We start from the raw sequence: 14,875 nt of genomic DNA on the forward strand, positions 1-14,875 counted from the left end.
AGAGACCACTCCTGCTTCATTGGTAGGGACACACATAGTAGTGAGTTAGTTTGGGTATTTACCATGAAGTGCAGGGGCTAGAGCTTTGAAGAAGGGGCACATACCACACGGAGATCCTGATTGCAGTCTCAAGGGCTGGGAGAAAAGCCCTTCCTTGATTACAAGGGGAAGAGAGGACCAGGAAGTAAGAGGAGTGGCGCACCTACAGAGTTTTGAAGGCATTTTATGAAGTGTAAATTTTCTGGATTTTTGATTCGAGAAAAAAGCGAATTCCTCACAAAAGGCCTGCGCTGATTTTATTTATGAAAGTATACTGGCTACAATAATAAGTTGTAGTAAATTAAACAAGTGGTAAGGGACATTTTCTGAATTATACATACAAAAACAGGTATTCCTTTTAATAAAGGACTGTTGTGTTTTTATGTTGGGCTTTATAACTGTGCACGCCTTCCAAAGAATAGGATTTCCGCCATCTTCAAGCCTCCAGGTGGGTAAAGCTTTTTGCCATTTTGAAGCAAACGTTAGATGTTTACTTTTCTTGTGGTCTCCAGACTTGGTGGGAATCGACTTATCAATGTATGCCACTAACAACTGACCATGATCTCCAAGGAGGAACTGATATTAGAAGAATGAATATTTGGTTTCGCCCTCTAAAGCCCTTGATAAATTCATTTTTCTCCCACAACCATATGAATTATACATTAGCTTCAGACCATATCTCCTTTTGAGGAGAAGATTGATGGTAAAGGGGACCAGCCAGTGATGTGTTCAGTGGTATGATATATATCCGGTTACCACCTGGATCCAGGAAGCAATCGCTAAATCAAGTATGTGGCTACTTTTATGAATGGATCTCCAAACAACAAATCCAGGCCGAATGGGTCAAGGTTGTTCACAAATCTACCATGATGCCTCAGGTTGATCACCAAAATGAAAGATAAAGCCACCATCAATAGCAGCTTTAGACAACTGTGGAATTTCTTGGCCAGAGACTTTACTTAATTGATCTAGATGATTTTGTCCAGACCTAAAGTTTAATGCATTACCAAAAAGTTAATTGAATGTACAGGAAAAATGTCGCAAAAGGAAAGTCAGAAACTGCGAGTGAAGGGATTCCTAGGAATTGATCTGTCTGCAATCAAGCAACTCTTCAAAGATCAACGCAAAGCCTCCACCTTGAAGGACAGCCCGGTGTAATGAGGTAGATCACAGCCTTCCTAGACATTGACTGCTACATCAGGATTAAATAGGTCATAAAGCTTGTTTCAGTTACAAAACACAAACAAACAGCCCCACTTATTATCAGTTAGGTCACCAACAGATCACTGCAGCAGGCACTCAGCATCTTGAGGTCTCTCACCACGATTAAAGCTTATCACCTGCAGCTCTCACAGCTTCTGTGGCAAGTGCTGAACTCACAGATCTACTTATTACCTGCTTTCCTTCAATTATTTGTATACAATGTACAAAGACCTCAGTGCTTGGATAGATTTGATGGGCTTCAAAAATGTTACCTTCTTTACAAAATATCATCCTCCTTTGCATTGATACCCCAACCTTCCAACCTCTTAATAACCCTTATCGCTACCCAACCTCCTCTTACCCTTGTTGCGCCATTTTTTGTTTTTTTAGCCGGTAACACTGTAGTCACTGTCGGGAAATCCTATACTGCCCACACCGTAAACTTCCTGTGGTATGTCATTGGATGAAATTTTTTCAAAGAGGATCATGTACCTTTTATGAATGTGACTAGGGACCAGCGGTGCAAAGCGCTATTGTGGTCACAAACCGTACAGTTCGCAAAATCACAGGGTTTGCAGCTACAGAAGGTTTTCCGACTCGTAAAACTAATTTTGTGACACTTTCCAAATAGGAAATAGGATTGAGCCTGAAAAGGAGAGTCCCCTTCCTAATTGCAATTTGGAAGGGATGGGTCAGTGGGTTGTGACCTCAAATTATCGGTTACTAACCCTTGAGTTGGGGTGGTAATATATTCGCAAAGGGGAAGCTTGCACTCTGGGAATCGATCGGGCTCCCTCAGGGGAGCCGGCAGACGAAACTCTGGAACACAGCCAGCTCCCCTCTGATGCCTTCATAAAAAGTTAGATGTCCTTGGGGTTGCAAATTTTAACCTACCTAATTAGTATTGATTAGGCACGTCGGTTTGTGATCCCCTGCAAAAGGAAACATTTCAGCGCGGCCTGTTAGGGCACATTGCAAATTGCATTCCAATTCACAGCCCAGTTGTGTGCTAACTATTATCATTAGTATTATTATTAAAGCAACGTATAGTGTGCACAGCTACCCCGAAGGCATTACTGCTTTGTGAATGGGAACAGTACATAAGCTCTTAGATTTGGATGCCCGTTCTCAGGACCTTGTAACTGAAAATGGGTTGTAGGAAATGGGGTATGAACTGGCAAAACCGTAGTTAGATGTAAGAGTGTTTTGAAGCTGGGCAAATGGTGGGAATGTGGCAATGCGCTATACGATAATCAATCAATCAAGTAGTATTTATAGAGCGCAGCTTGTCACCCGCGAGGGTATCCAGGCGCTTGCTGCAGGCCTTATTTGAAGAGCCAGGTCTGTAGCCCCTTCCAGAAATTGGTCAGTGAGGTCAAGGTGCGGAGGTGGAGGGTGTTCCAGGCTTTGGCGGCAAGATGGGAGAAGACGCGTCCTCCAGTGCGGCAGTGGCGTATGCGAGGGATCTGCACGAGGGCGAGGTGTGCAGAGCAGAGGTTTCTTAGGGGAGGGTGGAAGTGTAGCCGGTGGTTCCAGCAGGCAGGTTTTTGCCCGTGGAGAGTTTTGTAGGCATGGGTCAGGAGTTTGAATAGCCTCTCTTTTGGACAGGGAGCCATCGGAGGTCTTTCAAGTGCTGGGTAATGTGGGTTCTCTTGGGCAGGTTGAGGATCAGTCCGGCGGGTGCGTTCTGGATCGTCTGGAGTCTTTGCATGAGTTCGGTTGTGGTGCCTGCACAGAGTACATTGCCGGAGTCTAGTCGGCTGGTGATGAGGGCCTGCCTTACTGTCTTCCTGGTGCTGATGGGGGATTGCAGAGCATACAGAAATCTTGCGGAGCATACAAATGCATTGAACATATTTACATAGTTGACTTGCAATAGTAATATAGCGATTAAATAAGCTTCATTTTCATTGTTAACCATCAGTAGAAGATTATAATTTGATTTAAATGAGGCTTTGGTACATACAAACTATCAAGGCATTAATAAAGCATTATTGCACACACAACTCAGCACACGTAATGCGTAAGAAACTGATCAGAGAGGAAGCCGAGTGAAGGAGTGCTGCTGAGTGACAGGCCATGTGGGTCAGCACAGACAGGTGGGTGCCGAGCTGCACTTGTTTCTCGTGCTGGGATTGGTTCTCTCCTTGAGAGCACATAGATGCCCCAGTGGTACCCCGCCCTACCCACCGCACACCTCTCACATCCTCTCGGCGGACCAATGGGAGCGACCGAGAGCGCTCTCGGTCTGAGTTCCTGGTTTCCTGTCCCATCGCATCAGAGGAAGCTGAGAGGACTCAGAGGCGGAGGAGAGGCAGCCGCGCAGAGGGGCACTTTCTTCTAAGACATGGTGAGTGTTTCAGACTGTCACTCCTGGGCCAGGCCGCTCCCTCCCTGCTGTGAGACATCCCCACACTCTCATGGCTTCCCAGCATCTTTGTGCTCACTGCTGCGAGGAGTTCGTGTGAGACATCCTTGGTATCTGATGACTGTGAAAAATGTATGTGCTGCAAAGGGAGACTCTCCAGCACCAGTGGCGCAACGTAAAATGTTGGGGCACCCATGCTGAATGGGAAGAGGGGCCCTGAATCTCCCGTATCTCCCAGATATTCATTGGCCTTTGATTGAATGGGGCCACTCTCAAGGGTGGGAGGGCCCCTGAAGGGTTGGGCCCCTCTTGCGTCGCAGGGGCCCGTGTTCCACCCGTGTCCAGTTCTCTGAATTTCGTCAGACATATTCATGCTTTGATTACTGGGAGACAAACACCCCTCTAAGTGCGACATTCCATCTGCTGCGACGCTCCTGACTAAAGCCACTGCTCCAGGCGCTTCTGAGTTCTCACTGCGGTTCGATATCCCGGTCAGTGGTATCAGACTTTCTGCGGTTTCAATAGTTTGGGACATCCCTTTACTTCCCTCTGAAAATAGTGGGTAGACGGCTTGTACCTGCGTCTACCGTCGACTCGAGCCCTGCAATATAGCACTGTGGACTTTCTCGGACCTAAAAATATATTTGCTATAGTCTGGGCAACGTTTTCTTTTTTTGGTATTGTCCAAGTATCCAGTTGATGCTCCAACTATAAACCATGATACAACTCGAATTGACAATACCAAAAAGCTGGAAATCAAAGCCAGACCTATTGACTTTGCCAATGCCTGCTAGGCTCTGGCTCTAACAATGTAGCTAGATTAACAAGCATTGGCATAGCCAATAGGTCTCGCCTTTGGGACCTTATAAGTGTTTATTTATCCAGCACAATATCCTTGGTGCAACAACATCACCTGTTGCATGGGTAAACACTTATAAGGTCCCAAAGGCGAGACCTATTGGCTATGCGAGAGGGCAGAAATATAGACCTCACGTGAGTTCTAGTCAGAGTTTCGGGACAAGGTTAAATTTTAAACTTGTTTAATACATTTTACATCAGTTTTCTCTATACAAAGTTCCTCACTTCACCAGGTATCGCAACTTCAATCACAATTTTTCTCGATTTTAAACACATTTGATTTGGGAGTCCAACGAAAGGTGCAGTTTCATATGGAACTCTTTTGATAACACCCCAGCTGCGGCATTACCATGGATTGGTACTTTAGCTGTGAACATTACTTTGCTAACGAAGTCTCGCTGTGACACTGAACCGCACAGGGCCTATTCGGACGAATGTACACCGAACACGTGCCGTGCCTATTTCGTACAAACTAAAACATCACATTGTTGGGATGAAGTCAGAAGTAATGTGGAGACCGAAAATGAGCTATTTCTGTTTGCTAGATTAGTCTCCGAACTGCACCCAGAGGAAGAAGGAAGCAAACAGGTGCAGCAGGGCGCCGCAAATTATATTTCACCGACCATAAAATAGCCGACTTCACTATTCCGAATACATGGGGATTCCGCGGATTGCCTGCTGTTATTCATAGAAATAATTTGCCCAATTATACAACTACCCATATTCGTTCGTTTTTTTAAATTCTAAATTGTAGATTAAAATGAGCACGTCGGTCAGGTATTTCAATGACAAATGAGGTCCTAGGAATGAGAAGAGCTTGTATAAAGTCGGTCCCTGCAGCATTCTGAACCCCCTAGTGTGGACAGGCTCACAGCATCAATTGAATATTTCATAGAGCCCCCTTTAAGCAGATCAAATGATTTCAGTACAGAAGGTCAAAGCATTACTGTGCATGTGTAGATAGAATGTGTGTGTGTGTGTGTGTGTGTGTCCATATATCCTAGCTGCTGCGTGGAGGGAGGCCCAACACAATGCTGAAGCTTTGATCTTGCAGTCCTCGTGTGCGTGCTCTCTTCCTCCGAGGAGGTAGGGTGTTGTATGGGGACACAGACATAGACACACAGACACACACAGACACACAGACACACACACACACAGACACACACAGACACACACGCACACACACACAGACACACACACACGCACACACACACATACACACACACGCACGCGCGCGCAGTGGGAGGAGGGACGCGGGGAAACGTGGGAGGGTGAGCACAGGGGTTTAATAAAAAAGAAAATAAGACTTACCTGAAGTTGCCAGCCGCCATGCGCCTAGGTGTCCCTCTGCTTCCTGGTTTCCGCAGACATTGGGACAGCATCAGAGACTCCCAAAGCAATCCCCGCGCTGCTCTCATCGTGGGGATTAGCCTGAGCGGGTTGGTTTAGTGCTCGCTCAGGCACAGGGAGTCTGTGCTGTTTCTCCGGCTGTGCAATACAGCTGAGCTGGAGAAACCTAACTGCGCATGACTGTTTGACCGGTCTAAGAAGGCCGACCAAACAGACATAAGCACTTAGAAGTGCACATAACACTCCATTCCTTCTCCCTCCCATGGCCCAGCCTCTCCCCTTCCTACACACGCTGGCTCAGCCAGTAGCTGAAAAATAAAACAATAATAAAATATTGTTTTATATTTCAGCTGCTGGCTCAGAGCTAGTGGGGCACCGCCGCTGAAGGATGCTGTGGATGCAACGTGGTCAATGGGGGTCTCCCTTTAGGGATTCCTTGAACCACAAAGATGGTGAGGGGGTCCTGTATGCAAGGTCAATGTCCCACGAATCCCTCTCCTGTCTGGCCGAAGTCCAGTTGGCACTGGACTTCCAGTCACCCGTTTTAGTGGTCACAGGCCAATACTTCCTGGGTCAATAACTTCCCTTCTGAGGGTCCCGACAACTGTCCGAAACCACTGCTGGGCTCACCGAACACAGGCGCAACTTTGGTCTCACTGAACTTGGGTCTTGATCCTCAGTGCTGCACGGCGGCAGAGGTAGTGGTTTGAAGACTTTGGGTTACCAACTTGCCCCAGCAGGCTTCTACAGCTGTCCTTTGGAGTTCTCTTGGCTAGACTGGATTCTGGAGACAGCTGCTCCTTCAGCAGACCACAGCAGGCACAGTCCCCCTCTTCGCTAGCCACCAGGTGTCACAGGTACAGTCTTCGCCAGTGAAGCCTCTCTTTGCTGGTCCCTCGGTGCAGCAGGGCAGTCCTTCTTCAGGCCTTCTTCCAAGTTGATCGAGATCTGAGGTCCAGGTGCTAGGGGTGCCCTCTTTATGCTTGGAGAGTGCCTTAGGGCCGGATGTCGTTGGTAGCCCATGGGCTACCAGGTTCCCTCCCTCTGGTCACCACTTTTTGTGGAGTGTGGCATCCGGCTATCCCAGGATGCATCACTCTGCCCACTCGCAATATAGCGAGACCCCTCTCTTGGTGTTCAGACCTCACTAGCCCACCCCTGGGTGTGGCTACCCGAGGGCTACATGCTTCACGTGCCAGCCTGTCTACCTCAACAATGGGGCAGCCCTCTCTCCTAGTGTTACACATCTGCCCTTCAAAGGCAGGTTCACCTTTGGAACCCCGCCTTTTGGGTCTAACACCCAAGTGGGTTCCTGCAGGTGGGAGGTGACACCACCCTTGCCTGCAATCCCTCATGGTTCTCCTTCTTGAGAACCGTTGGCATGTCTCTCCAAGAGGGCAGAGAGCTGTCTTGTGCAGCAGGCTTCATGTGTGCCCTGGACGGCACAGGAGATTTAAAGGCAACAATGCGGCAGATTTGCTAAAGCAGCACACTGCAACAAGTTACATTAATATCAACTTGAAATACAATTTGGACTTAAACCAACACGTTATTTGATAGCTTGGAGTGCCTGCTTTGAACGTCAGAAGTTAGCACAGCAGAGGGGTCAGCGTGTAACCCTGTATTCACCAATTGGGCAACCAAGCCTTTCCACTGAAAAACAACAGTTTTGCATGTTTTACTGTCAGTACGTGCAAAGTACATGTCCTGCCTGTGTCAAATGTTCCACCATCCTGTCTTTAGGACTCTATAGGCCTGCTAGAGGGGCCACTTACACATGTCCAGTGGAAGGGGTGGCTTTGCCATCGCTCTCAATGGTAAAGTCAAGCTTGGAATGCACAACTGCTCAACCAGCCTGCAGTGGCAGACTGAGAGATGTTTTAAAATTGGGGGACCTCTAGGGTGGCACAATCAGTGCTGCGAGCCCTGGGCCAACCTTCTAACTTACTTACCCTGGGTATCAGGGTAGCCTTTACCAGGGACTTACAGGGAAATTAGCCATTTCCATTTGGGTACAGCCAATTCAACATACACACTTTAGGGTCGGAGCACTGGCACTGAGGACTGGTTAGCAGGCCTCAGTGCATTTTTAGAGTAAAAAAATCAGCAGAATCAGTCGAAAAACTTGAGTGACCATACAAAAAAAGGGGGCATTTCCTTACATCTGTCTTAAATACTGGATACAAAAATATTCTGCCATTAGGTGTAGATTTTCTATTATAAACTCCAGTGGAAATATATTTTAGTAAATTAAACTTAGGATTCAACATTTCTGTCTGACAATATTTTAGTTATGATATCCTGGTACCTTACTGCCTGAGTAAAACCCACCCATTCTCAGCTTCCAACACTATTGCTAATCTTCCAGGAATTGGCAGCAAATGGAGAATGTTGTAGATGTACAATCCACAAACCACCAGGACCAGTCAATACTGCTTTGACCTGTGGCACGTAGCTTTGTAGCCCACGAAAACTGAACAATGACTGAGAGATGCACTTTGGCCACTAGAGGAGGACAAAAACTTGAGCTATTATTTGGTGCATCATCTGTACCATGAGGAGGCCTGTACATCAGTACAGGAAAGGATATTCTACCTAGAACGTAGCCCTGCTGAGTTACTACGTTCGCTTCGGAGTGGACGAAGTATATAAATCCCATATGAAATTACTGCTGTGACTTGAGGAGAAAATGAGAGCTTATCTGCCTGCACTAGGATTGAGACTGTGCCTGTTAGGAGGAGCCAGCTTGATCTTGGGAATGCCTGCACATTTGCCAGCTGACTGGAGCATGTGCGTAGAAGACGTTCCAGTGGACTAAGGTCACTCAGTAGCCCAGCTGGCCAGGAGAAGATAAGAAAGAACTTTAATATATGGTTGCTGAGCTGAAATGTCACCTGCCTTCAACAAGTAGATAAGCCTGCTCCGTCCATGCACTATCTTGTAATTATAGTGGGCTATAGGAAGTGAGGAGGGATAAACACTGAGCCACAAGCACATGGGTTGTTACAATTCATTACACAATGGGACACATGAAAAACCTGACTTGGTTCTGCAAGTTACAAACAAACGTGACCAAAACTAATCTAAATGACCAGAAAGCAAAATGGCAAATGGACTTGGATAGGTACCTTGATGACAGAGAATTGGGACGCATATTACGATATACACACAAAGTATCAAGAAATGCTTGCTTTAAGTATAAATAATTTAATTTCCTACTTCATACGTACTTACCTTCCAAAAAACTATAAAGGAAAAGTGCAAAAATTCCCTTTACATGCTCTAGATGCTTATCGACACTGGGTTTTATCATATGGTATGGACCTGCCCTGAACGTAGACAATACTCAGAGGGCTTAACGGAATAGCTTGAGCCGTAAACAGGGATAGTGAACCTGGGCACACCTGTTCACTGCCTCCTGTGACCCACAGCTAAAAAACAGGCACCAGAGTTATAAAGCCGGCACTTCTATTTGGCAAACATTGCTGACCATGGCCTGGAAATCTTCCACAGAACTCCCTCCGAACCACTGGAGGTGATGGATGCAAAAACTGGCCAAAGTTGAAAGCGTGACACTGCGTAGGAAAGAAGTTCCAACCCTAAAGGAAAGAAACCAGTACACATCAGTGGGATGAAGTACCATTGGCATTCCACTCACAGCAGGATAGACCTGGAATCTTCTGCCACTAGCGATTAAAAACAGCACGCCACTCATTTCCTTTAGAAGATCATTAAAAACATGGCTATTCTCCAACTGACCGAGGAGACCTGCTAGCTAAGGCGTACCCGTTTTTACATATGTCCGGCCAAGTCCAGCGCCAAGACGCCCTCGGGCATTCGTTGCGCTATATAAATTGAAAAATCAAATCAAATCAAGCTTATGGGTACAAGCTGATACTGACTAAGATATGTCGGGTTATAAGTGCACAATATGAGGCGTGGGACAATCAAAGCAACACACTCAATTACCCTCCATAATGCAGACAGTCTGACCCAAAGGCATTAATAATGAAGGTAAAAGGCTGAAGCCTGTGCCCCTCAATTTCGTATGCTGAGGACTCCACAAATGGTGTATGACCCATGCTCCTATTGAAGTGCTTCACTACCGTGACCATGCACAACGTATCGGAGACAGTACATTTAAACAGATAAAGCGTACACGGTAATCGCCACATACGCTATAGAAGACGCACACAACGCTAGTGCAGAATGACCTAATAGTTCTGTAAGTTGATAAGTTGCAAATGTTATATGGCTGTGATCCCTAGCCTCATTCTTACCAGAGAAAAGTGTCACTCTTGATTTCTCAATAAAAAAAAAAAAAGACAAAGGTAAGATGACAACTGGAAATGCAGACGACCACTTTTGCATCAGTTTGCATCGAAATGGCTGAAGCCTGTGCCCCTCAATTTCGTATGCTGAGGACTCCACAAATGGTGTATGACCCATGCTCCTATTGAAGTGCTTCGCTACCGTGACCATGCACAATGTATTAGAGACATCAAATGTAAACAGATAAAGCGCACACGGTAATCGCCACATACGCTATAGAAGACGCACACAACGCTAGTGCAAAATGACCTAATAGTTCTGTAAGTTGATAAGTTGCAAAAGTTATATGGCTGTGATCCCTAACCTCATTCTTACCAGAGAAAAGCGGCACTCTTGATTTCTCAATTTAAAAAAAAAAAAAGACAAAGGTAAGATGATAACTGGAAATGCAGACGACCACTTTTGCATCAGTTTGCATCACTTTTGTGATGGAAACCAGAAGCAAAGTGTTGATTTTGGAATTTACTTTCCAGCGCAAAGCATGCTTTACGCTAGGAAAGTAGCCAAAAGTAACACAAAGCAGCCCATTGTACTACTTAGTGCCAGTTTGAGTCAATGGGGCACACAATGGGTGATACATGCATATTCCCATGCAGCCCATTGGTTTTGACGCAAACCCCTATCTATCCACATCAGCAGACAGGGATGAGCACCAAAAATATATGCCACCTCGAGGCAGACGTAACGTTACAGAAAAGTTTTCTCTCAAAACGTTTCTAAATGTGTCATGTATATGCTGTACTGCACTCATACAAAGTTGTAAAAGAGTTAAAGTACATCACAGCGTAGTGTTTTGTACTGGAAAGCTCCCATTCCATTACATATCTATGCTTGACATCACACAGACCCTTCATTCTGGTACAAGGGTATGTGAATTGGTGCAAGGCAGCCTACCATGAGCGCCAGTGTATGGAGACAGAAAAACAGTGGGATACCTTATTAGATGTGGTCCTGTACTGCGGTCTCCCTTTCACGAAAAGCAGGACAGTCATTTTTTTGATGCACTATGTTGAGGGCATTCTTTGTAAGTTTGACCTAGAGAGTTTTGAAATTACACAGCAAGTATGAGAAAGCTGTAGAAACGAATATGGGTTCAAGCTAAACAATTATAATAATTTGCGAAACAATTTTCATCGAATGACAACTTAAAATGCGTAATAAGGCGCTGTAATACAGCAACTTGTCAATAAAGTGGAGGTTAAAAAAGATATTATCTTCTTTGCAACCTTTTATGTTGATTACATATAGGATAGAGCATTCACTTTAAAATGTTTACTTACAGAAAGATACAGGTAATTGTCAAAAAATAGTAATCATTGCAGCTGCCAACCTAGTAATTCAAATAACAAGTGGGATTTCATCCTTCCTTTTGCGTTCTTTTTTAACGCGAATCATAAGGTTAGACGCATAGAGATTGTGCTGTCAGTTTCACAGCACACGTCCTTGACCTTTGCCACTGTGTCAACAGAATGCAAGGTTTCTGTGCTTTGGAAAATGGCAGGGGTTCAGCGTCACAACTAATTTTGCAGTTATTTTGCAGAATCGTGAAAAGGTGGATGGTTAAATGATACAGCACCAAGGGGCATAGTATCAAGCACGGCGTTAAAAGTATCACCGATTTAGCGTCAGAAAACTGCCGCTAAAGCGGCGATAATGGGCTTGATAATATGCCGCAGAGAATTCCCATAGAAGCCCATGTTGACACCAGAACATGGGCTTCGAAAGGAATTCTATAACGCATATTAGCAAGCCCATTATCGCCGCTTTTAGCGGCAGTTTCCTGGCGCTAAAGCGGCGATAATCTTAACGCCGTTTCTTGATAATATTCCCCCAAGGCTCTCTGACCCCTTTATGTGCATAACCCAGAGGTTAGTAGTAGTGATGGCGTTAATGTATGGCTCAAGGCCCTCGCTAGGGTTGGCCGACGGGACATTATGCACCAGGCCTCATGATTTTACGGCCCTGTAATACTACTGCAACTATTTGTAGATTTGTAGAGCAGTCCCGGACTGTTTATTAATGATGCTGAAGCTGCCATGTTTCTTCCTTCCCCAGGTATATACTCCCCAAGTATGCACCTTAATTTTATCTAATACTTAAAGGAATTGCCCAGAGGGGCCCCACTAGAGGTTTTTGACCCAGGTCCCTCAAATAGCATCTGAGACTCCTGGTCATGTGTGATGACTGGCGTGTGGGAGAGTTTGCCAAATTACAGCTGTGGGATAATTGCCTTTTTATTTGCACCTCGGAGTGGCGAGATTACCTACTGGTTTTACAAACCACATACTCTGTCATGACTGACCCCAAAGTAGTACTGCTGACTACCATCCCCAATCCAGGCCATGACAGGAGTAATGCGGCCTGGATATGAAGTGGTCGTCAGAAGTACCACTTTGGGCGAATCAGATTCTAAAAACGAGTGGGCTTATTTACAAGCCCCTTGTGCCACCCGTACTCACTTTTCCCATGTTAAAAATGACGCAAAAGTGGCGCAAGAGGCTTATAAATAACCCCAAGGAGAGCAACTACCTGGGGACTCGTCATATGAGCCTGGTTCACGGGATTGAGCAAAATGATGAAATGAGGAGCAGGATGGCCCTTGATGATCGCACCACGTACTGTTTCAACTAAACAGGCAGCTGAGAAAGTACATGGCGAGACATGCAGACAAAGGGCAGGGAGTTTCAACAAAGTACATCGACAGACATCTGATAAAAATACATCTGAGAACGAGACAATAGACTACACGGCTGCCAGGCTGTCTCTTGTCATAAGCAACACCGACAGGAAATGTACAAAGAATGAGAGAAGAGGAAACATAAGCGAGAAATTGACACCAATTAGGAAAGGAAAAGAAAGACCACAGAGAAAATAACTAGCAACAGGCAGCAAAAAAGTGCAAATTTAAAGGTGCAGGTAAAAAGGTACAAATTGAGAGACAGAGGGCACAGAAAGAAAGGGACTTCGCAGAGAAATGGTAGAAAGCAGAGAATGAACTTTGAAAATCTAAGACAGGAGAAAGAGGGGCAGCAGAGGAGCAATGAGAGGGACAGCGTAGGAAGGACAGAGACACCGCAGACAAAGTCATCAGAAAGGGAGCAGAGAGAGACAGCGTATTAAAGGCACGTACCACAGTTTACAAAGCAGACCGGCTCAAGGAAAGAGCATAAGGGCACAGGAAGTATGCAGAGCCAGGGGTCATAAAAGCAGCAGAGAAATTGTAGTTAGACAAAAAGAATCAGCATTCGGATAGCATTATAAAATTATTGGAACTGTGATGCTGCATGCAATGGGGAAAGGGGTCAGTGAACGTGGGGGCAGGGTCAAAGGTATGTCATAAAAAAAGAAGAAAGAAAAAAAGTATATATGTGTGTATTCTGTACTTTTTTGTGCGGACAGGTGGTTACCTTAGCTCGCCCTCCACGGTACTCTTTAGCGAGGCTGTGGAGGAGACATTTTTTCCTCTGGTCTCTGTTGTTAAGGATTTACCGAGTTAGCGGAGTCACCTTACCTTCTTTGACACAATGCTGTCGAATAGGAAAGTGCTTATTTTCTACGTATGTTCAAGCATTAGCGCTGGAAGGGATTCCGACAGTTTCCGCGCTGTTTCAACTAGCAAATCGCCTTTGACTCCTTGACAGCTCATTCTTGGCAGGTGAAACAAGGTCGCTACGCTGCTTTTGGGGGCCTTGGATCGCCAAAACAACGGGACTGCGAGGACCTTGGAGCATTGCGCTCCGCTAACTCTGCTCACCTACTCCTCTTCCCGCTGGCCTCTCCACCCACGCCACGCCTCGCGGCCCCCGCTGCGCGGGAGCCGCTCGCAGGCTCCTGCATTTAAAAACTTGGTTGGTGCACTTCACGCGGGGTTTCCTCATCGCTTTCTGTGCCCAGGTCGCTACGCTGCTTTTGGGGGCCTTGGATCGCCAAAACAACGGGACTGCGAGGACCTTGGAGCATTGCGCTCCGCTAACTCTGCTCACCTGCTCCTCTTCCTAAAGCCCCGCCCCCCTCATTATTTATTTCCGGTTACGTATTGCCGCAGCGCGGATCGCAGCGCGGGAGAAGCCCGGGACAAGGGCGGGACCGTTGTAGCCCGTTCGAGCCCGCAAGAGACCGGACCGGGCTACCTCCCTGTCATCCACGGACTTGTGTGTAGGTTCTAACTGGGCTCAATATTTATACTGATGCATTGTTTGCTGGTTGCCACAGTTTAGCGGGTACAGTGGGAGTTAGGCATTGCATGACACAGTTGTGGGTGCTCTAACGCTTTTTCTCCCTATATTCTGATTGTAGCGCAATGGCTACCAAAGTGGGCAGGAATCTTGCTCGTAATGACAACCTCACGGGCACCTTAGATAATTTCATAATCAGAGCTAACTCAGTGATAGATCAGGGCATAGTTCTTATGGAACGCAGAGTTTCGCAAGAACTTGCACAGGCCAGACGTTCTTCACTGGGTCCTTTAGCCTCTGTTTGTACCCCCCGAGCCATCGAGGGTACTCCCAACTGCCCAGGCGCCAAATCATCCATACTCCCATTGACCCAATTCATAGATGACACACCACAAAGTGACACTACGAGTTGTGATGAATTATTAACATCACCGAAAGCTAGATCCCCCCCCACCGCTGTGTTCAGGGCCCACCCTGCGAAATAAGAAGGATAAAACTTGCCTCCGAAAAACAAATCCAAAGCTCCTAGTGGGAAAAGAACCTATCCCGG

At 46.2% G+C, this 14,875-nt stretch overlaps 1 protein-coding gene across 1 annotated transcript in view; it reads left to right on the forward strand.

The window, feature by feature from the left end:
• The first annotated feature begins 3,505 nt into the window (after nucleotides 1–3,505).
• SEPTIN1 (septin 1) overlaps nucleotides 3,506–14,875 on the forward strand; it is a 53,686-nt gene continuing 42,316 nt past the window's right edge. The window contains exon 1 of the mRNA XM_085618463.1: nucleotides 3,506–3,592. Coding sequence (XP_085474589.1) covers nucleotides 3,590–3,592 — 3 coding nt within the window. The 5' untranslated portion in view covers nucleotides 3,506–3,589. The remainder of the gene's footprint in view (nucleotides 3,593–14,875) is intronic.

This window comes from Triturus cristatus, chromosome 7, assembly GCF_964204655.1.
Source record: "Triturus cristatus chromosome 7, aTriCri1.1, whole genome shotgun sequence".
Lineage (NCBI taxonomy): Eukaryota > Metazoa > Chordata > Amphibia > Caudata > Salamandridae > Triturus > Triturus cristatus.